Here is a 20,431-nt window from a genome sequence, read left to right on the forward strand (position 1 = left end):
CCGCTTGCAACCGTTTAGTGACCGTTCAAAGTTACAACGGCACTGAAGACAGTCACCAATGACCGTTTCCCACGTGGCCACGGGATAGAAATTCAGACTCTTGGCAACTGACTCGTATTTATGACGGCTGCAGTCCCAGGGTCGTCTGATCCCCTTTTGCGACATTCTGGCAAGCAAAATCAATGGGGAAACCAGATTCACTTAAGAACAGTGTGACCAACTTCAGGGATTCACTTAACGACGGTGGCCAGAAAGGTTCATGAAAATAGGGCAAACGTCACTTAACAACTGCCATTGCTTAGCCATGGAAATGTTGGGCTCAGTGGTTGTAAGTCGAGGACCTCCTGTTCTCCCCCCACTTGGTCCCCTTGTTTGAGAAGTCGGCCTGGCTTTGATGCCGGAGAAGGAAGGAGACGAAGGATATTTGCAGTTTTATTTTGCATTATTTCCTCTACAATTCCCAGTGCTGAGTCTTCCTCTGTGTGTCCCAGCTTCAGCTGTCTGGTCCCCGAGCATCTTCTCCGCTCTCGTGATTTTGGAAGCAGGAAGAGAGGGGAGGGTTCCGAAGGAGGCGATGGTCTCGGATGCTCTTAAGGCATCCTGGGTGACAGCCTGTGTTCCAACCTCACAGGGTTGTGGTGCCATGGCCATCCTATCCTTTTTCAGCCTGAAACCACGGCAGGGGGCGGTGGGGTGGGGGGGCTTTCGAAGGGGGCGGCCTTGTGTGCAACGTGGACTGAGGGGGGGCTCCCTGGGCAAAGAGGAGTTCGCTCTGACTAAATGGGGGGGGGGGACATCCAGCCTGATGCCAAGGAAACCACTGAGGGGGGAGAGAAATCAATGGGGGGGGCTGCCAGGCCAGATGGGGAGCCCCGCATCTGGCAAGCTGAGGTGCCGGATCCCAACTGCCAGAGCCACCAGTGGCCGAGGGAGGCTCTCCCACCACCTCAGTTTCAAGATTGGAATGGGATCCCAACTGGGAGGGAGAGCCGCTTTGGGTGGGCAGCCATCGGGAGGGTCTTCTGGGAGGCCGGATTGTCTGGAATGGGGGGGGGAGCCCTGTGGCCCTTCAGGGCTTCCAGAGGCGACGCTCGTGATCAAGAGGCGGCCCTTCCTTCTCCCCGAGGGGGTCCTGGCCCGTCTTCTGCCGGGGAGCCCCAGGGCTGGGGTTCCGGATGGTGCCCAGGAAGAGGGGGATGCCTGTGACGTCCTCCGTGATCATGAGGATGAAGGGCTGGTCGAGGGAGAAGGCCGAGAAAGAGCGGGAAGCGACCACGCTGGTGGCTGCCGCTGCCTGCACTCCAGCCTCGGCCAGCTCCAGGGCGGCTCGGTGCTGGATGCTGGAGACCACCAGCGGCCCCTCGGCGATGTGGTGGAGGTCTGGGGCGGAGAAGAGCTCTCCGAGACCTGGAGGGGAGAGAGGAACCACGACTGTAGTGGCAGCAGCCGCTTCCCCATAGCTGAACGGGGGGTGTTGCCCCTCAGGCTCTGCGGCTGGGCTGGGCAGCCTGTCGGGAGAGGTTCCCCAGCCTCTTGCAGCTTCTCCACGCTGGAGGTGCCTGGAGGGACCCAAATGGGGCTTCACCTGCAGAGCCCGCCTGCTCACTTTCTTCCTTTGGGCAGGGGGCTTGGAGCAAGGAGGAGGAGGGGGAGACCCTCTTCCACCCACTGTCTGGGCGTCCCTCACCTAGCCGAGTCAAGGCCCCGTTGAGGTCCACGTGGTCCTCTAAGTGCAGCTTCGGCATCTTCACCATGGTGGGTCTCTCCTTGGGGAACGAGGCCTCCAGACCGAGCTGGAGGACCTCGGACAGAAGCTGAGAGAAGTTCTTGCGCAGGTGGAGCCGGGGGACGATGGCCACGAAGGAGGTGTTGCCCTTAAAGGGAAACTTGGCAACCTGGAGGAAAGAGCGCAGGAGGGTCCGTGAAGGGCAAGACACTCGACCGTGAGGCTGGGGACAATCATGGCAGCCTGTGGGGTGGTCTCTTCCCTTCCTGTGGGAGCCACGCTCCCGGCAGGGCAAGTAAACAATTCCCGGTTATCATGGCTGCCCTTCTGACGTCAGTAAGGTGGGGGGAGCAGTGGGGGACAGGGAGGGGAAGCGAAACCAAGCAGACCACCCTGACCATCCTGTGGGAAGCATGTCTCAAGGTCACACTAAAGAAAACCATTTTCTAACACCTAATTGGACAGTGACTGAGAACTAGGGGGTTGGCTGGGAACAAAGTTAACTATCTTTTGCACGTGAAAACTTCAGATTCAGCTTTGCTTCTTCAGTAACCACTTTGGCTGTATAGTAAAGTCTACTTTTGGCTAATTGTGGGCCAGGAGTCTTTCTTTCCTGACTGACCAGTTTGGGGCAGTGGACATCCCGGGACTCCTCTCCCCCTCCTCGCCCACCCTACCTCGGCCTCCCAGGACTCCGTTCTGAACCAGCTGAGGGGGAAGTCCCGTTCCTTCATCATCTCCACAGAGACCGCAGAGTCCTCGTCCAGGTGGAACAGGCTGGGCTCCGTCAGGAGTGGGTTGAATTTGGTCTTCCAGAACCCTGGTCCACAACAGAGAGGGCATCGGGGGGCAAAAGGCCGGTGAACTTTCCCTCCACCAAGCTGGTCTTTCCATCCTCAGAGCTGAAGGACTTGGGCTTCCAGCCCCACTTGGGAGAAATCACCCATGGTGGCTTCCTAAATCCCCCAGCCGGGCAGGAGACTCACCTTGGAAGTAGACCGCATTGAGAAGGACCATCACGATGTTGGGAGGCAGCTGGGTGAGCATTGTGGAGATCTGCCCATTGGTGGCTTCTTCCACCCACCTGTTGATGGTCTCCAGGTCAGCCCGGTTGTTCCCAGAAAGCAGGGCCGGCGTTGCTCCGTAGAACCTCTGGGATGCCTCCAGGAACTTCTCTTTGACCGGGAAGCCTGGGAAGGAGGAGGCACGGGAATCGGGCCCAGAAAGCGGGGAGGGTTTGTCTCACCACTGCCACCCCTGCCTCCTGGAGAGGAGGCTGCGATGCCGGGTTCCCTGGCCCGGAACGGACTGAGGGCTGTGCCTCACCCTGAAGGGGGGGGGCGGTTGTTGTGACGGAGTAGCATTCATTATTTGTGTATAAATAAACTTTGCTTCTATGGCCACGTGTCAAATAATGTTGCTTCTTCAGCAGAAAGAAATCCTTTTTGAAAGAGAGAGACGATGGCTCCTCCTAGGAAAACTGCATTCCTGGGATCCTGCCCACGTCAAGACCCACCCGCCAGTTTGATACCCTCATTATAAGCTGAACCTGAGGGGTGAAATGGAGCAGTTCAAAGCCTGTCAAAAGCCTTCAGAGCCTAGGGGAAATCCCGGGGTGAGAGAAAAGGGCTGATGATCCCCTGAGGGAAAGCCCTTCTTTTTGCCTTCTGGCTCTTCTCCCCCCATTTGAATTCGGCATCTGCATGTGGCAATAGAAGTGGCCAGGTAGACGAAGTGCCGTTTCTTGCAAAAAGCCTGAAGGGCACCAATGCCAGCCGAGGCAGCCTGGCACCAAAAGAGGCCTCTGGCATTTAATCTGCTGGCAGCCAGCGCTGGCACCCTGGGCAGATGGGCAAAAGGAGGTGTGTATGCCTCGGGCCCCCTCGCTGCCCTCCGGGGCCATCTTGCCAAAGCCCAGCAGCGTCAACCCCCCCCCGCCTCCCCCCCCCAGCTCTCCTAGGGCGAACATTGGAAGGGAAAGGATTGAAGAGCTTCCTGTCCTCAGAAGCCCCCCTCTCCCCCCTCTGAAGGGAGGGGCATCCTGGCTCCCCCCTCTCGCTCACACACACACAAATTGGGGGGGGAATGGCTGCCCGCCTCTTGCCCACTGGGGTGGGGGTGGGGGGCTCACCTTTCTCCAAGAAGAGGCGGCCGGCTATGCTGAGGGCCGTCTGGTGAAGGTGCTGGGTGATCCCCCGCAGCGCCTGGTGGAGGCAGGGCACGGACTCCATGTGCAGGACCTCCAGGAGGCGCTTCTGGGTCTGGTTGGCGGCCCCTGAAAAAAGCCAGGCTCACTTTGGGAAGCAGGGAAACAGTGGCTGAAGGAGCCTGGGGGGTGGGGGAGCAGCCCTTAGGAGCCCACCCGCCCTTGGACCAGAGGGGGGGGGGTGTCTCGGTGCAGTGGGGCTGCAGGGCGTCTCCCTCCCCCCGTTCATTCCTGGGGAGCCTTTCCACGGATCGAGGCCGTCCGCTCTCCCCCTTTGGCCTCCTCTGCTTTGGGGCTCAGCAGGACAAAGGGGAGAGCTGGGAATAGTGGAGGGGGAGGGGGGAGGCCAGGTGCCCCTCTGCAGGGTGCTCTTCCCAGAAGCCTCCCCCCTCCAAGAAGGGTCGTCTCCTGGGCGGTGTTACCGAGAGCCAGGTGGGCGAGGGCCAGGCCGATGCTGAGGGGAGAGAAGATGGTGTTGCCCGTGCTGTCCTCCGCTTCCATCTCCCGCAGGAGGTCCACCCCCAGGGCCCTCATGGCTGAAGCGATCTGGTCCACGCTTCCGGAAAGGGCTTGGTCCTGGCAGCCTTCCTCCTCCTCCTCCTCCTGCTCGAGAGAATTGGGGAGGTCCCCCAGCTCTTTCGACCCATCCGGAACCACCTCCCCTGGGATGGCAGCTTCATCTGGAAAGTGGGGAGACTTTGTGGGGTCCTGAAGGGCCCCTTGGGGTTCTGTTCCCGCCTGTGGCAGCCGATCATCTTCGGACGGGACTTCCACCGCAGGGACCTGCAAGGGGGGGAGGGGGAGAGAGAGAAGAACCTCCTGCCAGGAGCCCCGAGTTCAGAGCAGCTCCGGTGACAGGCTTCACAAGCTCTGCTGCTGCGGCTCCCTGCCCTGGAGACCCCCAGCCGTCTCTTCCCAGAGGGGCCCCGGAGGCCAGGAAGCCGGACCCTCTGAGCTTGGTTGCTTTCTGGCAGACGTTTCGTTACCCAACGACCAGACAGCCTCATCAGGGCCGGAAGGAGGTTTGCTCCGTTTTGCTCTCCGAGCGTCGTCGGTGGTGGTGGTTGTGGTTTTGGCGGTTGTTCAAGTTAAGTTTGATTCTTTGAGTTGGCAGCTCCGTGACGGGGGAATTGTTTACTCCTTGATTGCTGGTCAGGATCCCTCTTTGTGCTAATCCTGGCTCATCTGGATGGGCGGATCCTTCACTAGCGATCAAGAGCCTTCAAGGGGAAGGCCTGTCCTGCCCTCTGGACAGCCGGCCTCAAAGGAGATACACAAACGGACCCTCACCGTGGAGGGGATCGAACCAGATAAATGAGAATAGACCTGGAAGGGCCCCCGGAGGTCTTCTAGCCCAACCCCTCTGCTCGAGCGGGAGACCCTAGACCGTGGGTGTCAAACAGCCCCCAGCAGGTCAGATGTGTCACGCACTGGCCACGCCCAGTTTAGCGAACAGGGGGGGGGATTCACGTCACATGATGCCACTGTGACCACCCGAGTTCGACACCCCTGCCCTGTATCTCATTTCACCCCAAAGAAAACTGTCCACTCTCCTCTTAAACACCCGCAGCGCCGGAGCCCCAGGACGGCTGGCGTCCAGCCCTCCATACTGGTCCCTTCTCCTCCCTCTGAGGACGTTTCTCCCGAGTCCCAGTGGCTGCTCTCCCTCCTTGAGCCCCCATCCGTTGCTTCTTGTCTCGCCTTCCGGTGCTTTGGGGAATGGGGGGGGGCTCCTCTTCTTCGGGGAAGCCCCTCAACTACTGGAAGATGCTGTCTTGTCCCCCCCCCCCAGTCCTTCTTTTCTCCAGACCAGCCATGCCCAATTCTTGCAACGTTCTTCCTCTGTTTTAGCCTCCAGGCCTTTAACCCTCCTGGCTGCTCTTCCCTGATCCCTTCGCCCCCCCCCCGGCCTGCTGCCAAGACCCTCTCCCCGTTGCCCTGGGCCAGCCAGCTGAAGGAGGAGGTCCATGGCCTGGTCTTGGCCTACAGAGGGACCCCCCCCACTCCTTGCCCACCAGGGCGCAGAAGCCCCCCTCCCCATTTCCTCTCCCAGCTGCCCTTTACACTGTGGGCAGGCGTCCCCAGGGGGCGCTCTCCTGCCCTTGGGAGGAGTTTCACCTTTGCCCCCCCCCCCAGGACTGACTCGGTCTTCTGCGCCCGACCTGCCTTTTCCGGCCTCTGCCCCTCCTTTGTCCTAAGAGCTGCCCAGAGCCTCCCGCATGGCTGCCAGGGGGGCAGCTGAAGCAACAGCAAGGCAGAAGCTGACACAGGGCCGAGCAAAGCTCCCCACTTCCTGGCCCTGGGTGCCCCCTCGCTGACCTCCCCAGTGCCCCCTTGCAGGTTGGGGAAGCAGGATTCGAAGCGGCTTCCTCAGCTAGGGCCGCACAGAGAAGCCACCCAGGCCCCCTCCTCCTTACCAGCAGCGTGTTCCTCTGGGCACCGTCATCCCAGCCCACGTCGGGAACAAAGGTGGCCTGGAAGGGAAGCCCACAGTGAGCCACGGCTTCTTGCCACCCACTCCGGCTCTACCTCTGCAGGAGGCGGCATCAAAACACGGGAGACGGAGAGTGGCAAAGCCATTTTCAGGAGGGGCTCTCATGGGGGGGGGGCCACACCAATGCTGTCGACGGAAGAATGCTGCCCACGTCCCCCTCGGCCACTGGCCCGACCACGGCAGCCTTCGGGAGGGAGGTCACGGTCAGCTACAGCAGCCACAGAGGCCTTCTGTCCAGGAGGGGCCAGGATTCGATTCCAGACCTCGGGCGGGGGTCTTCTTCCTCGTGGCCCCCCCGCCCCACGGAGGGATCATCCAAGGGGAGCAGCTGCAACTCACCTGGTCTTGCCCAGCACTCAGAGCAGGCAGGCAGGCGGCCAGCAGTGGCCAGAGCAGCAGAGCCATCGGGAAGCAGAGGAGGGGGCTGCAGGAGGGGAGAGGCTGTGCTGAGCTGGGGCTCTGCGGAGGTTCCTTCCCCCCCCCTTCCCTTCAGGACCCCCGGGGTCAGCCCTGGCACCAAGGGGCACTGGCTGCAGCTAGCCTGGTTGCGGAAGGGCCTCCTTCTTTGGCCCTCTCCCCCCCTCTGCGGAGGAAGTGCCACATTTCCTGGGGGGCAGGAAGCACCCCCACCCCCACCCAGATCCGTCAGAAAACCCCAGGAAACGGAGTGGCTTCCAGACTGCCCAAAAAAGGGCAAGGGTTGTGCAGCCCAAGGATGGCAGAATTCTCGCCCCCCCCCCTCAGTTCACCCCCCTTGCTGCCCCTACTTCATCTCCTTCCTCGAGCAGCTTCTCCCCACAGCTCCGCCGCTACCCTGCTCTGGCCCTGAAAGGGGGCAGAAAGCCCCAGGCCAAGCAGGAAGCAGCAGCAACGCCTGCGCCACAGACTCCTTCCCCCTGGCAGAGTAAATATTGACTCCCGGTCTCCAGTTAAATATTTGTTCAGAATCTCAGGTCCAGGGAGCAATGCGGCCCCCTCCCAGTTTGACCGGAGGGGGTGGGCGGAGACAGGCCTCTGTGCCCTAGAGGAAGCAGCCTCTCTGGGGAGGGGGCCCAGACCCCCCCCACCTGCTCTTGGCAGCTTAGCCCCCCCCCATGCGCTCCTCTGAACAAGTGGGGAGAAAGCCCCCCTCCGCCCAACGGCCCCCACCCTCCCTCTCCCCTCTCCAGGCAGCCACAGCCCCTCCCCCTCCCGTGCTTTGTCAAGAGTGGAGAGGGAGGTTTCGGGGGGGGGGGGTGTTGAGAAGGCAGGACCGGGCTCACTTGGGGGAAAAATGTCCCTTAAAAGCCAGCCACTCCAACCCCCAGGGGAGGGGAGGGCAGGAGCCCCGCACAGCGTCCCTGTGGGGCTCTCGTGTCCAGCACGTAACCAGGGGCTTCTCCTCCTTGGTGGGATTGGCCCACGTCCGTCTACAGGCAGTTCTTGACTTGGTCGTCGGGAACAGAATCGTTAAGTGAATCGTGGCCCCCTGTTTTACCACCTTTTTTGCCCTTAAGCGAATCACAGCAGCTGCTACAAAGGAATCGTCCGGGTTCCTCACTGACTCTGTCGCAAACCGAGTGACCGCCTGAGCCTCGGAGGCCGCAGAGCTGCTGGACCCACCGACTGCTGAAGTGACCGGACTCTGACCAGGAGACTGGGGGGGGGAAAGGGGGCTGCTGCTGGGGCGTCCCTCTTCTCAGACCCCTGGCAACGGCAGTCCCAGGGCTGGAATCGAGGCCAGGCTGACCTCCCCCGTGGCAGACCCACAGCGGGGCCCTTTCCATGGGGTCTCTGGAGAAAAGGCCTGTCGCGCGTCCTCGAATCCGAGTCCCAGTCGGGGGAGGGAAGAGGCGCTACCGCATCCGCCTCTCCTTTGCTCTTTGGAGGACGGGGAGGATGCCTCCTCCAACTGAGATTGGGGGGGGGGCTTCCCCTCCTCCTCAGCAAAATGTCATTGAGGATCTCAGCTTCTCAGGACGTTTATTTCTTGCAATTGGTTCAATCAACAGTGAGAACACCTCCCCCCCCCCCCCGTGTCTGCCCCCACAATCCCAGTTCCAGGGGAGGGAGGGAAAGTGCTGGACTGGATCAGGGGAGAGAAAGCAGTGAAGGGAGGAGCCCAGCCTGACAGTCCTGCCCCCCCCCCCACAAAGGCTGTGGAATCCGCTGCTATTCCCTCCCTCCTCCTGCTAGCCCCCACGTTAGGGGGGAAGGGCACACAGACACCCCCAGGCATCCGGGGACATCTCTGCCGGTCCCCAGGGAGCATCAGGCACATAAGGCTTGGCGTTTCTTGGGCTGCCCTGCAGCAGGACTATGGGGGGGGAGGGTCGCCCCCGACCTTCCGGTTCCCCCCCCCCAGGCTTTTGGCCAGCCACAACTGTCCCCGTCCAGAAGCAGGGGCTAGGCCAGCAGCCGGACAGTGCCATTGTCCGAACCCAGCAGCAGCTGGCATTTGGTGGGAAGGAGAGCCAAGCTGGTGAGGGTCCCTCGGAAGTTCTCGGAGCTCAGCTTGGTGGTCCCGGGGGCCGAGGGACCCTGGAAAGCGTAGACACTGATCTTGTTGGCCACCGTGCCGGCCACCACCTCATTGCCGTAGAGGTCGAAGGTGTGGACGGGCTCCGAGGACGACTTGTACATCTGCAGGGGCTTCGGCTCCAGGTCTTTCCAGATGGTCAGCGAGTGGTCGGAGGAGGAGCTGACCAGAATGTTGCCCTCCGTGGCCTAACAGGGAGAGGAAATCAGCCTTGACCCAGCGCTGGTAGGTCCCAGGAGTGCTGCGACAGCCCTCGCCCACCCACCCCCTTTGCCCCTTCCCAGAATGGAAGGGAGGCTGGGAGCCTGCTAGTGGGCAGTGTCCGCCCCCAACTGCCCAGGGCTGAGACGGGAGGGGGCTGCAGGCTCCTTGGGGCCCCTGCTATTCCGCCCAGGGGCTAAACCCCATCTGCTCAGTCCAGGGGAGGCTGCCAGCACCTTTGCCAAGTGATGCCAGGGAAAAGCTCCAGCGTGAAGGGCCACCAGCACTTCCAGGACTCCCAAAGGCTCTGCTTCCACCCAGGCCCACCACCAGGCCAGGCAGCCTCCTCATTCCCCAGGCAGCCTGGGAGCTGGGCAACCCCAGAATCAGGCAGGCTGATGGGTCTCCTGGAAGTGGCCCTTGGAGCTGTTGGGCACAGCGCAGGAGCAGGAACCAGGATGGGCCTGGAAGTTGCCCTGGGGCCGCTGCGGCCTTCGCCCAGCCGCTCACCTTGACCTGAAGGATGTCTCCCTCGTGGGCTGACCAAGCCTTCTGGATCAGGCCCGTTCGGGTGTCCAGAAGGACCATGAAGCCGGAGGAGAAGCCGGCTGCCACGCTGCGCCCGCTGGGACTGACAGCCAGGCAGCGGATGAGGCCGGCGTTGGGTCCGCTGGCCAGCCGGAATTCCTGCTGTAGAGCCCAGAGTGAAGAGACGTCAGGGGACGATGGGTCATCGCCTCCACGAAGATCACTTCCCCAGCTAGGAAAAGCAGAGCAAGACCCTTGCCCCCCACCCCGCCACTCCTCTCCCCGCCATGGTCCCAGGCGCTACCTGCCAGCCTGGCTTCCGGTGGTCGATGAAGCGGAGCACCGAGTCCGCACTGGCGATGCTGATGCTGCCGTAGGGGGCGGGCATGGGGCAGAGGGCCGTGATGGGGGCCTTGGAGTCCAGCGCCTCAAAGCTACGCACCCCTTTTCCTGCAGAAGAGACCCGTCTGAGCTGCGCCCTCAGAGGGAAGGGGCTGCACAGGGGAAGGGGCAGGGCCCAGGAAGCACCGGAGGAGGTTTCAGAGACTCTCCCCAATGCCCTGACCCACACCGAAGGGGTGTCAAGCAGAGTCTCTGAGTTACTTCCAAATTGTCTTTAAAAAAAAAAAAAGCATTTGGGGTCTCGCTCTCAACATGGGAGCACATTCTGGCATTCTGCCAATGACACACACACACACACACAAACAGAGCCCATCCCCGGCACCCACGTGCTTAAAGCAACCTTAGGCTTGGCTTGCGTGGTTCATTGCCACAGGTGACCCCCTGCCAGGGACCCTGGGGAGGGCAGGAGGAGGGAAGCCCCAGGAAGACCCGCGGGTCTGGCAGCTACTTTGTCCGTGCACTTCGCAGAAACCCCCCCCCCTTCAAAAAAAAACCCCTTGCGGGATGCTCTTTCTCTGGCCTTTGGAGGGGGGGGGGAACTGCCCCACCGGGGTCTCCTTTCCTCCAGCTGAGGTGAGGAGGGGGCCTCTCCACTCAAGGAGGAGCTAATGCAGGAGGGGAGGGAGACCCCGCAGCCTTGAGCTTCAGGGAGACCCTCTGCCAGGGACTGCCCACCATGGCCACGGAAGGCGCCCGCGGATGAGCCCCCCACGCCCCCAGTCCCAAGCACCTCGGGGTCCGTCCAGGCCATTTGCTGGTGGTGAGTCGAGGTGGCCGGAGACTCGGGGGGGGGGGGGCACCTACCAGTGGGGACGTCCCAGATGTGGATGGTGCCGTCGCAGCTGACCACGTGCTGCGGGGCCTCCAGCAGGCCGACGTAGAAGACGGACTTCTTGTGCCGGTCGTAGGTCAGCCGGGGCTCGGTCTCGTGGGTGCCGTCCCCCCGGTTGTAGAGGGGCCAGAGGCGCACGGTCTTGTCCTTGCTGCCGCTCAGGAAGAAGTCCTCCCCGCTCAGGGGGGCCAGGCACTTGACGGCCCCCCCGTGGCCCACGAAGCTCTGCAGCCTGATCTGGTGGAAGTGGAAGGGGGGGTCGTGCTGCCCGACCCCGATCTCGTACTGCCAGTAAGCCAACCAGTTGCCCGAGAGGAGGCGGGCACTGGAACGCAGCTCCCGCTTGAGCGTCTCCCCCTCCTGGCCCCCCAGCTTGGGGAGCAGGCTGCCCCTGGCCCCGCTCGAGAACTCCTGCTGGCCTTCGGGGGGCACCTGGATGCGGTTGCCCACCAGCACGCCCCCGAAGGTGCCCGAACGCGGGTCCTCGGGCAGGGCGGAGGGGGGCTTGGCTCCCAGCGCCTCCTGCTCCGAGGGGGCCTGGCCCGGCCCAGCCTGCCTTTCGGACAAGGGAGTAGCCTGCTCCAGGTGAAGGCTGGCCAGCTGCCTGACGGAGGCGTGGTTGGGCACAATCGTGTGGAAGGCGTCACCTGCCGGGAGGGGAGGAAACAAGGGAGAAAGAGGAAAGTTTTGCTCCCAGATGGGGGGAGGGGGGGTTATCGCAAAACCCCAAGAAGCTTCATGCCCCCCCCCTGACCGATGGAGAAGCCCAGCCTCCCCCCCTCCCTCTCTTGCAGGGCGCAGGGGAGGGGCAGGAGCAGGGGGAGGAGGGAGGAGCAGGGTTCTCACCCAGCAGAGAAGAGAAGGGCACGAAGGCAACGTAGGCCATTTCTGGGCTGAAGACCTTCTGGAGCTCCAGAAGAGCCGAGGGGTCTGGAGACGGCGGCTGGCCCTGCCAAAAGGGGACCTGCTTTGTCACGCCTGCAGAGCGGCTGAAGGAGAAGGAAAGGCCCTCCCCGCCCGTCGCCTCCTCTTGGAGCCCCCGCAGGAGACTTTCCTGGCACGGAAGGGACCCGGCTCATTCCTACAGCAGCCGCCGTCCGGCCATGCCATCTAGACAGCTGCCAATAGCAATAGCAGTAGACTTATATACCGCTTCATAGGCCTTTCAGGCCTCTCTAAGCGGTTTACAGAGAGTCAGCATATTGCCCCCAACAATCTGGGTCCTCATTTTACCCACCTCGGAAGGATGGAAGGCTGAGTCAACCCTGAGCCGGTGAGATTTGAACCGCTGACCTGCTGATCTAGCAGTAGCCTGCAGTGCTGCATTTAACCACTGCGCCACCTTGGCCAGGAGGAGCCCCTTTGCCCACCCCAGCAGGATCCCAGAGGCAAATTGGAGGGCGGGCACTGAGCGTGGCCCCTCCCATCAGGGACCCTCCCAGGGGCACAGCAGACTCACGGACTCCGAGGGCAGGGAGGAGAAGCTCCGGAAGAAGGCCCGGAGGGCGTCGCGCAGGTGCTGCTGAGCCATCTCGGGTCCGATCCGTAAGCAAACCAGCACCATCAGCCGGATGGTTTTGAGGCACAAGACGACGCGGCCCTGGGCCCCACTGGGGAAACTGTTGGGAAGAGACCCTCAGCACCCACCGCGCTGCCCAGCCTGCCCCCCCGCCCCACCCCCCCCCAGCTGCTACATGGGAATCGCAGGCATTGCTTAAGGGGGGGGGGTGGCGTCTGTGCCTCTTCCAGCCGCCCCTCCGAGGGGAGCCTGTGCTGCACACGGGTGCTGAAGGAAGAGGCTGGCGGTGCTTTGGGCGCAGCCACTCGGCCCCCTCCCAGCCAGGCGCACCTGAGGGTGGGTGAGGTGAGGAAGCCCAGAAGGGGGAGCAGGACCTCCTGGCCGATCCTGGGGAGGATGTCCATCAGGGTGCTGTCCGACAGGTAGACCACGATCTTCTGGCCGAGCGCCACGGCTGCCAAGAGCCCAGCTTCCTTGCGGCTGTTCAGGCGGCTGGCTGCCGTCCCACTGCCAGGAGCAACCTGGAGGGAAAGCCTGGTGATGGGCAGGCACCGGAGCCCCCCCTGCAGCCCCCCCCCCACTGCCGAGCAGAAGGCCCCTCTCGGCCGACTACGACAGCGCTACTTGAGAGACCGCCTCCTGCCAATCACCTCCTCGCGACCAATTAGATCACACAGATTAGGCCTCCTCCGAATCACATCTGCCAGTCAGTGTCGACTGGCGACTACGTGGAGGAGAGCCTTCTCGGTAGTAGCTCCGACCCTTTGGAACGATCTCCCCGTGGGGATCCGTACCCTCACCACCCTCCAGACCTTCCGCACAGCCCTTAAGATCTGGCTATCCCGTCAGGCCTGGGGTTAGATTGGGATCCGTCCCCACCCGAATGATGAATGTTGTGTTCTATTTTTAATTATGTATTGTTTTATGTCTCACTGTTTGTATTCCCCTCCCCATGAATTGTAAGCCGCCCTGAGTCCCCCCAGGGAAAAGGGCGGCCTATAAATAAACTTTCCAATTCCAATTCCTACCATGCCAAAGAGGGGCCCCTAGTGGGGATGCGAAGGGTTTGGGGAGGGGGCCACAATCCAGCCCATGGCAGGGAGGGGCAGGAGCTCAGGCCAACGGCAGGGGTCAGCGAGGGGGAGGCTTCACGCGCTGGACAGGCTGGCCTTTTCCTCCACAGGGGGTGGGAAATGGGGAACTCTCTCCGGAGAGGCTGAGGAGTCGAGGAAGGGGGGGGAAGCTGAATGGCAATGGAATGGGAGGGGGGCAGAAGGGGGCAGAAGGGTCAGCTGGGGGTCCCGTTTCAAAGAGGCGCCTTGCTGACTCGGATGGCGGGGAAGAGGAAGGCGACATGAGGTGGGAGAGGGAGGGGCTGGGATTCTATTATGGGGCCAGGAGGGGGAATCTGTGACACACGCAGGGCACAGGTGCCAGGCAGAGCCCTCCACCCCAGCTCAGCGCCACCATGCCTGTGCGCACCCCTCCCGCTGCCCAGCTGATTTCCCGGTCTTGGCCACACGTGCGCAGGGGCAGGGCGCATGCGGGAGATGTGCTCTCATGCGCAGGGGAGAGCGCGGGGGGGGGGGGCTTTTGGTCCCAGGAGGCTGCAGGGAGGCCTGCTAGGCCCAAGACGGAGCACCGGGGGCGGTCACATGTGCGCATGTGCGGGTGGGGGAAGGCAGGGGTGTCACGTATACATGCGCAGGGGGCTGTCACACATGCATTGCACCATGGGTGCGGGCACGCATGTACTCGTATGGGCTTTTGGCCCATGACGACATCCCTGCTAGAGGGCATAAATTCAGGGGCTGCCTGGCGTTTCCACAGCCTGAAACAGGAAGAGGGTCTCGGGGGGGGGGGGGGAGGAAACACTCGGGTGAGACTCGCCCAGGGAGTGGCCCCTCCCACAACGGAGCCTCTGGCTCGGAGGGAAGAGCTGACATAAAAATGAGGAACTGCCTGATGGAAGCAAAAGCAGAAGGGGCCCCAACAGGCTTCCCCTGCAAAAGGCCTCAGTCCGGGGTGCGGGGGCTGACAGAGACTGACCCCCCCCCTTCCCTTGGCGGAAGCTGAGCACAATATGGGAGGGGGGGGGGGTGTCAGTCTCTGGCCTGCAGGAGCCCTTCAGCAGGACGAAGGCTGCAGTGCAAGGACACCCAGCCTGGCTAAGGGCAGCCTTTGGGTGCTGATGGACGGCCAGCCCACCGTCCTTCAGCTTGGAGGGTAGAAACCCTCCAAGAAATGCCCCCTGCCCGTCCAGCTGCCTGACCTCCACATCTGCCCCTCAGTCTCTCCTTGCAGCCTGGGCACCAAACTCGGGGAGGGGTTTTTAACCAAAGGGGGGGGGGGGGGGCTACAGATCTCCCACGGCCGACACCTGCGGTCCTGCAGGAGCGCCCGAAACGGCCATCCCTGAGTGGGCGGTGCAGTGGAGGTTAGGAGGGCCGGGGCAGAAGGCGGAAGACTGACCAGGTAGCTGATGTAAGGCAGGTAGAGGTAGGTGAGGACCGGCTCCCCGTAGAGGTGTGCTATGTGGACCAGGCAGGTGAGCACCGGCTCGGAGACCATGTCGCCCGCCACGGGCCGCCTCTGCTCCAGGTTCCCAGCGTTCGGAGGGCCACCCTCTTCGGACCCAGCCACAAACTGCTGCCTGCTTGCACCTTGGGGGGGGGGGAGCAGGAGTGTTGCCTAGGCGGTGGGAGGGGTGCATCCCGAGCCTTGCCAGCCATGCCACGTTGCCACCCGCACTCCCGTCCCAGGAGAGAAGCTCACCCAGATAGCAGGAGGCCAGCAGCCGGAGGAGGTTCCTGGCGACGTACCGGCAGGCGGTGGTGGGGCCCAGCTTGGCCGAGAGCCACCGCACCATCTTGCAGGCTGTGTCTGCAGTGAAGAGGGCAGATAAAGCGCAGCCCCAAAGTCACACCCAAAGCTCCCAGCCGTGCTGGCTCTCCTGCTCCCTGGGACACAGCAGGCCAGGCAGAGCCTCCAGCTGCTATGCTGGGGCACCCCCTCCCCCGTGGCTCCCCCCTCCTGGATTCTGACCCCCACTGGGTGGGGCGCTCCTGCTCTTCAAGCCAGGCCAAGGGGAAACCCTGAGCTGCAACGACCTGCTCCGTAGATCATTGCCCAGCAAGCTCCCCCCACCCCCCCCGAACTCTCTACAGGACGCCTCTCAGTCACGCGGGCAACTCACCTAGCAGGATACTCTGCTCTTTGTCCACATCCTGGTCCAGCAGATCTTGCCGGCTTTCCCCAGGCTCTGCCTGCCCATCTTCCTCAGCCAGAGTGGCCTCTGCAGAGTGGCCAGCAGCTCCTGAGAGAGCTGGCTCTTCTGCGGTCAAAGCAGCCTCCTTGCGGCCTTCTTCCCCGTCCTCTTCCTCCTCCTCCTCCTCCTCGCTGTGCTTCGGGTCACGGCTGCCGTCCAGGCACTGAAGGCCGGGAGCTTTATCTTGTAGGTCCTCTGCCAGGAGTTCCTTGCCGGCATCATCCTTGTCGCTCAGCTGGCCCAGGCTCAGGGCCTCGGCCAGGTAGAGGCCGTTTGGAAGCTCCTCGCTCTCTGGCGGGTAGGCCTGGTCGTGTAGGCTGATGCCGGACATGTAGTTCACCAGCTCCAGGCCGGCGTCCCCCTTGGCCTCCTCCCCAAAGGAGCGAGAGTCCGGGCTGCTCCTGCCGCTCTCCTCGCCGTCCTCCTCCGCCGCGCTCAGCATCAAAGCCTTGTTCTCCTCCTGGAAGGAGCCCTCTGCACCCCCCAGCACCTGCAGGAGGTGAGGCAGCAGGTGGGCGAGGAAGGGCTGCAGCCCCAGCCGGGCCATCAGCTGGGCCACGAAGCAGTCCGTGTAGAGGTAGAAGCGGCCATGCAGGCCCCGGGGGCTCTCGTAGGCACCGATCAGGAGCTTGAGCAGATACTTGTTGGTGTTCTTGGGGCCCAGGGCTCTGGCGATGGGCTCAAAGAGATACCAGGCGGCGTGGACAGCCGTCCTCTGCTCAGACAGCAGAGCTAGGATGAAGGGCAGCAGGATCTCCAGGCCTTCGGGAGTGATGCCGCTCAGCACCCCGTCCAGCTGCTGCCACAGCTGGAAGACCAGCTCGCGGCCCTGCCCCTCGTCCCCGGCCTCTTGGGAGAGGTAGGTCAGGATGAACCTGTGCAAGGCAGGGAAGTACGCCGGGAAGGGCAGGACCCCGCTGTAGGGGCTCAGCAGCTGCCAGGGGCATGGCGGGGGCAGGCCTTGCCAGACGGGCTTGTAGGCGAAGAGCTGGGGCCCCCTGCTGCTCCCCTCCTCCCCGAAAAGCTGGGGGTCAGGGACCTTCAGCCGCAGCAGCACCTCCAGCAGATGCTGCAGTGGAGGGGGAACCTCCTTGGGATGAAGCCAGCAGAGCCTCCGGACAGTCTGGAAGCGCTCCTGCAGTGAGGCCGTCGGCTTGGAGGTGCGCAGCTTGGGGGCAAAGAGGATCTCACCCACTAGCACCCCCAGCACCTGCATGTCCCTCTGGAAAAGGTCCGAGAGAGCCACTGGGGGCGGCAAGGGGGGTTGCTCCAGCCGGCCCACCGCCCCGTGCGCAGCCTTCAGCAGGAAAGCATCCAGCTTCTCCAGCTCCTCCAAAGCCTGGAGCAGCTTGTGGCCCTCTGGGAGGACCAGCTTCTCCTCCACCCCTTCCCCCTGGAGGAGGGGGCCAGCGGCCTTGGTCCTCCAGCCGAGAGGCCTGCTGTCTACAGGGAAGCCGGGACCCTGGGCGGGAGGACCGGGCAGCTCCGAGCCTCTGCCAGGCACCGGGGTAGATTCCAGGGCCTCTGCCCCCTGCTCCACCTCCTCTCCCAGGCTCGGCCCGAACTGGCTTTCGCAGGCAGCTGCATCAATGACCAGCCCAGCAGTCGCATGTCTCCACTTGGGGGTCTCCAGCACTCGTGTCTCCTGGACTGCGGGGATGAGGGGTCGGGCGAAGAGAGGGGCCTCCGTAGGCAGAAGGGTGGCCCCCACCAGCCGCCGGGGGTGGGGCTGATCGAAGAGTTGCACCACTCCGTAGCTGGTGAGGTGGGTGTGGTTGTCCACCAGATGCAGGCAGACGTTCTTCTCCTTGACCGCCTCCTTACCCAGCAGCTTGTAGCCAAAGGTGAGGTCGATCCAGTGGTGCAGGTCCCGAGAGACCTCTGGGCTCTCTAGTAGGGTCCGGTGGGCAGCAACAAACTCTTCGCAGGAGCTGTACCAGGGCGGCACCTCCAGATCCGGCATGTCAGGGTGGATGGACTTGAAGATGGTGGGGTCCGAGTAGAACTCGGGGATGCACTCATCAGGGGTCCAAGCCTGCATGCGCTCCAGGTTGGCTGGGTATTCGTTGGGCTCCCACTGGGACCGGACATGGGCGCACAGCACCGCCTTGGGTGTCCGCCGGGCTGTGTAGACGTAATAGGTGATGTCGGAGAGGACATCCGAGATGTGATGAGGAACGTGAGGCTGCTCCCCACTCAGGCCGCTTCCCCCCACCACAAAGGCCTGCTTGGTCATCTCATAGGTGAAGTCCAACTGCTTGTCCCCCTTGTTCAGGCGGAACTTGGACTTCCGCAGGTCCCGGAATTGTCCTCCTGGGGTGGTGAAGTCCATCACCCAAGGGAGCACCGGATGATAGTTGGGGTCCCTCGGGCGCCGCCCCACCAATCGGTTCAGGTGCATGAGGTAGTCAAAGTTGCTGAGGCGGCCATTCACCCAGTCCAGCACCAGATCCCCGAGGTCTAGCACGGACCCAGCCCCTTCTTCAGCCGCGGGGCCCCTGGTCCCCTGGCCCTCTGCTGACACTTGGTCTGGAGTGCTAGAAGCTACTGCTGCGGCTCCTCCCTCCCCGGCCCTCTCTCTGCCCGGCTGCTCGTACCCTTGAAGTGGGACCCTGAGCCGGGAACACAGCTTCTCATCCACAGCCACGTCCTCTAGCGAGAAGATGCCACATGCCAGGCCTGCCTCATGGCAGGCTTGCATGGCCAGCAAGACCTGGAAGAGGATGAAGAGCAGTTTGGCATGGCTGTTTGTCAGCTTGGCGGGGCTGAAGGTGATGAGGTCACGCAGGGAGTACCAGACGTACGGGAAGACCAGGAAGAGCATCTCCGAGGACTCCACCAGGACATCCGCCTGCAGGACGCTGGAGAAGCGTGGGGGGGCGTGGCAAGGGCCGTTGTCCTCTTTAGCAGGAGAGGAGCCAGAGAGGGCCCTCCCCACGTGGACCAGCGGGCAGCAGTAGAGCTTCTGGAGGGCCGCCCGGAGCCCCTCCAGGGCCTGGACAGAGGCTGGAGCCGGGGCTGGGTAGTAGCGCTGGACGTACAAGCGGTGGGCTTGTTTCCAGAGATTCCTACAGTTCTGGGAAGCCACCCTGCGCATGAACTCGTGAAGGGTCTCTGGGGTTCCTGTGGGCTCTTTCTGCGCATTGGCACTTGCGGTCAGCTGGTAGCGCAGCCAAACTTTCTGCAGTCCGTGGAGTTCCACTCGGGTCCAGCCTGCGGGCAGCTTCTGAACCGAGTGCTGGAGACAGGCGTGGATCTCCAGCTCGCTGAGGCCTTCGGGCTGTGGGCACGAGACAGGCAGCACCCCCCGCTCCTTCAGGCTCGCCAGCCATTTTAAGGGCACGAGAGCAACAACGTGGGAGCCCCTGAGCAGCAGCTGACTGCGGGCGATGCCCAAGTCTTTCTCCACCTGTGCCAGGAGGGGATCCATTGCAGCTCCTCACCGTTCCCTGCAGAGGCAAAGACTCGGGGTCACACGGGGAAGGAGAAGCGGGCAAAGCAGCGCCACTTCCTACTCACCCCCTGCCCCTTGGCTGACAGCCCCTCCCCCGGAGCCAAGCCTCGGTCTTCCCCCACACACACCGCATTTGTGGCCCTGCATTTGCCCTCCTCTGCTCCCGCCCGAAGTCTGCAAGGGGGCACCCCTGCCCCGCCCTCCTCCCGGGCTCAGCTGCCTCCAAACCTGGAGTCCCGGAACCCCTCCGAGCCGGCTACCGGAAGGGGTGTCCGGCCTGGCCGCGGACTCTCCGGAGCGCAGGAGGCGAAGGCGCCGGCCGGGCAGCTCAGCGGGCAGAGAGGCGAGGCTAGCGCGGATGGGCTGCAGCTGGGGGCGCCGGGGGGGGGGAGGACTCTCCCGCTGGAGCCGGGACTCACCGGGAGCACCAGCAGCCCCGCCTCCCGCCCTCTCGGATCAGCTGATGCGCGGGAGGGTCACGTGGCGCCGCTGCTCCGGAAAGACACAAAGTCCACGTGGCCGCCGCGTCGGGGCTGCCCCCTCCCACCCCACCCCCGGCAGCACCTTTGGGGGCTTCTCCGAAGAGACGGGCCTCCCCTCCCTTGCGGACGGGCACCCGGGGCTCATCTGCAGCGCGTTCCCCGCCTCCTGCACGCGCGGGCCGCCTTTCGGGGACCCGAGGCCTCGGGGCGGGGCGGCTGGTGCGGCGGGGTCCAGCAAGGGGCGCCTACAGCGGCCTCGGCCGGTCCTTGCTGGAGGAGGGCAACCGGGAAGAGGGCGGCCGTGGGCGCTTCTGCCTTTGTTCGGCTTCTATAGCGGCGCCTGACTGAGAGGCGTCCGGTGGAGCCCCGTCGGGAGGGGAGAGTCAGCAATCGGGCAGCCTGTTGGGCCGCTTGGCGGGCAAACCCGGGGGCTGAGCGGCGTCGCGCTGCCTGCCGCGGCAGCACCTGCCGAGCAGAAAGCCCCTGGGCCGACTCCAGTTCATCCCCCAGCCGGCCCTTCCGCCCCCTTTGCAAGAAGCCTCCAGCGGCCCCGAGTCCGTTGCCGGGGGCAGGCGGCGGTCCGAGAGCTCAACTTGGGCTGCTGCAAATCGAAGCGCTCATGTGGAAGGGGAAAACCGCACGGCCCCCGGCCTGCTTTGAGAGTCCCGCCGGCATCCTTCGCTTCAGCCCGCGGAGGCTCATTCTGGACAGGCTGCGCCCGGGGGGTGGGCGCGCAGGGGGATTCCTGCGTGGGGGGGGGGGTCCGGAAGAAGGCCGCCGCCTTCGTGGACTTCCTGAGCA

General features: G+C 63.5%; 2 protein-coding genes across 4 annotated transcripts; both read right to left on the reverse strand.

Moving 5' to 3' along the window:
- Window positions 1–419: 419 nt before the first annotated feature.
- On the reverse strand, window positions 420–7,290 carry SERPINF2 (serpin family F member 2). The gene is made up of 9 exons (XM_032215752.1): window positions 7,194–7,290; window positions 6,766–6,850; window positions 6,350–6,406; window positions 4,355–4,715; window positions 3,858–4,001; window positions 2,713–2,916; window positions 2,404–2,546; window positions 1,688–1,895; window positions 420–1,407 (listed from the first exon to the last, which is right to left on the reverse strand). Exons 1-9 carry the CDS (start codon window positions 7,196–7,198, stop codon window positions 1,070–1,072), a joined length of 1,545 nt encoding a protein of 514 aa, XP_032071643.1. The 5' UTR covers window positions 7,199–7,290; the 3' UTR covers window positions 420–1,069.
- Window positions 7,291–7,423: 133 nt separating this feature from the next.
- On the reverse strand, window positions 7,424–19,629 carry WDR81 (WD repeat domain 81). 3 transcript variants are annotated; one of them, XM_032215742.1, is made up of 11 exons: window positions 19,568–19,629; window positions 15,623–19,143; window positions 15,202–15,309; window positions 14,899–15,089; window positions 12,757–12,947; window positions 12,367–12,526; window positions 11,754–11,856; window positions 10,880–11,554; window positions 9,978–10,123; window positions 9,656–9,835; window positions 7,424–9,132 (listed from the first exon to the last, which is right to left on the reverse strand). In XM_032215742.1, exons 2-11 carry the CDS (start codon window positions 19,122–19,124, stop codon window positions 8,812–8,814), a joined length of 5,577 nt encoding a protein of 1,858 aa, XP_032071633.1. In that variant the 5' UTR covers window positions 19,125–19,143; window positions 19,568–19,629; the 3' UTR covers window positions 7,424–8,811. The 3 variants fall into 3 exon arrangements, with proteins under 3 accessions (XP_032071633.1, XP_032071632.1, XP_032071634.1); XM_032215741.1 differs by having other exon boundaries at window positions 19,377–19,629; XM_032215743.1 differs by lacking the exon at window positions 19,568–19,629 and adding an exon at window positions 19,277–19,370.
- Between the last annotated feature and the right edge of the window lie 802 nt (window positions 19,630–20,431).

Source organism: Thamnophis elegans, chromosome 4 (assembly GCF_009769535.1).
Source record: "Thamnophis elegans isolate rThaEle1 chromosome 4, rThaEle1.pri, whole genome shotgun sequence".
NCBI lineage: Eukaryota > Metazoa > Chordata > Lepidosauria > Squamata > Colubridae > Thamnophis > Thamnophis elegans.

Bases quoted from the DNA above. Each gene is read 5' to 3' on its own strand.
- WDR81 (XM_032215742.1), bottom strand. From the start codon at position 19,124: ATGGATCCCCTCCTGGCACAGGTGGAGAAAGACTTGGGCATCGCCCGC. The intron at 15,310-15,622 runs GTGAGTTGCCCG...TCTTCACTGCAG, and splicing joins AGAGCAGAGTATCCTGCTAG to ACACAGCCTGCAAGATGGTG. The intron at 9,133-9,655 runs GTGAGCGGCTGG...TCTCCCTGTTAG, and splicing joins GAGACATCCTTCAGGTCAAG to GCCACGGAGGGCAACATTCT.
- SERPINF2 (XM_032215752.1), bottom strand. The intron at 4,002-4,354 runs GTAACACCGCCC...GGCTTTTTTCAG, and splicing joins CCTCGCCCACCTGGCTCTCG to GGGCCGCCAACCAGACCCAG. The intron at 1,408-1,687 runs GTGAGGGACGCC...TCTCCCCTCCAG, and splicing joins CGGGGCCTTGACTCGGCTAG to GTCTCGGAGAGCTCTTCTCC.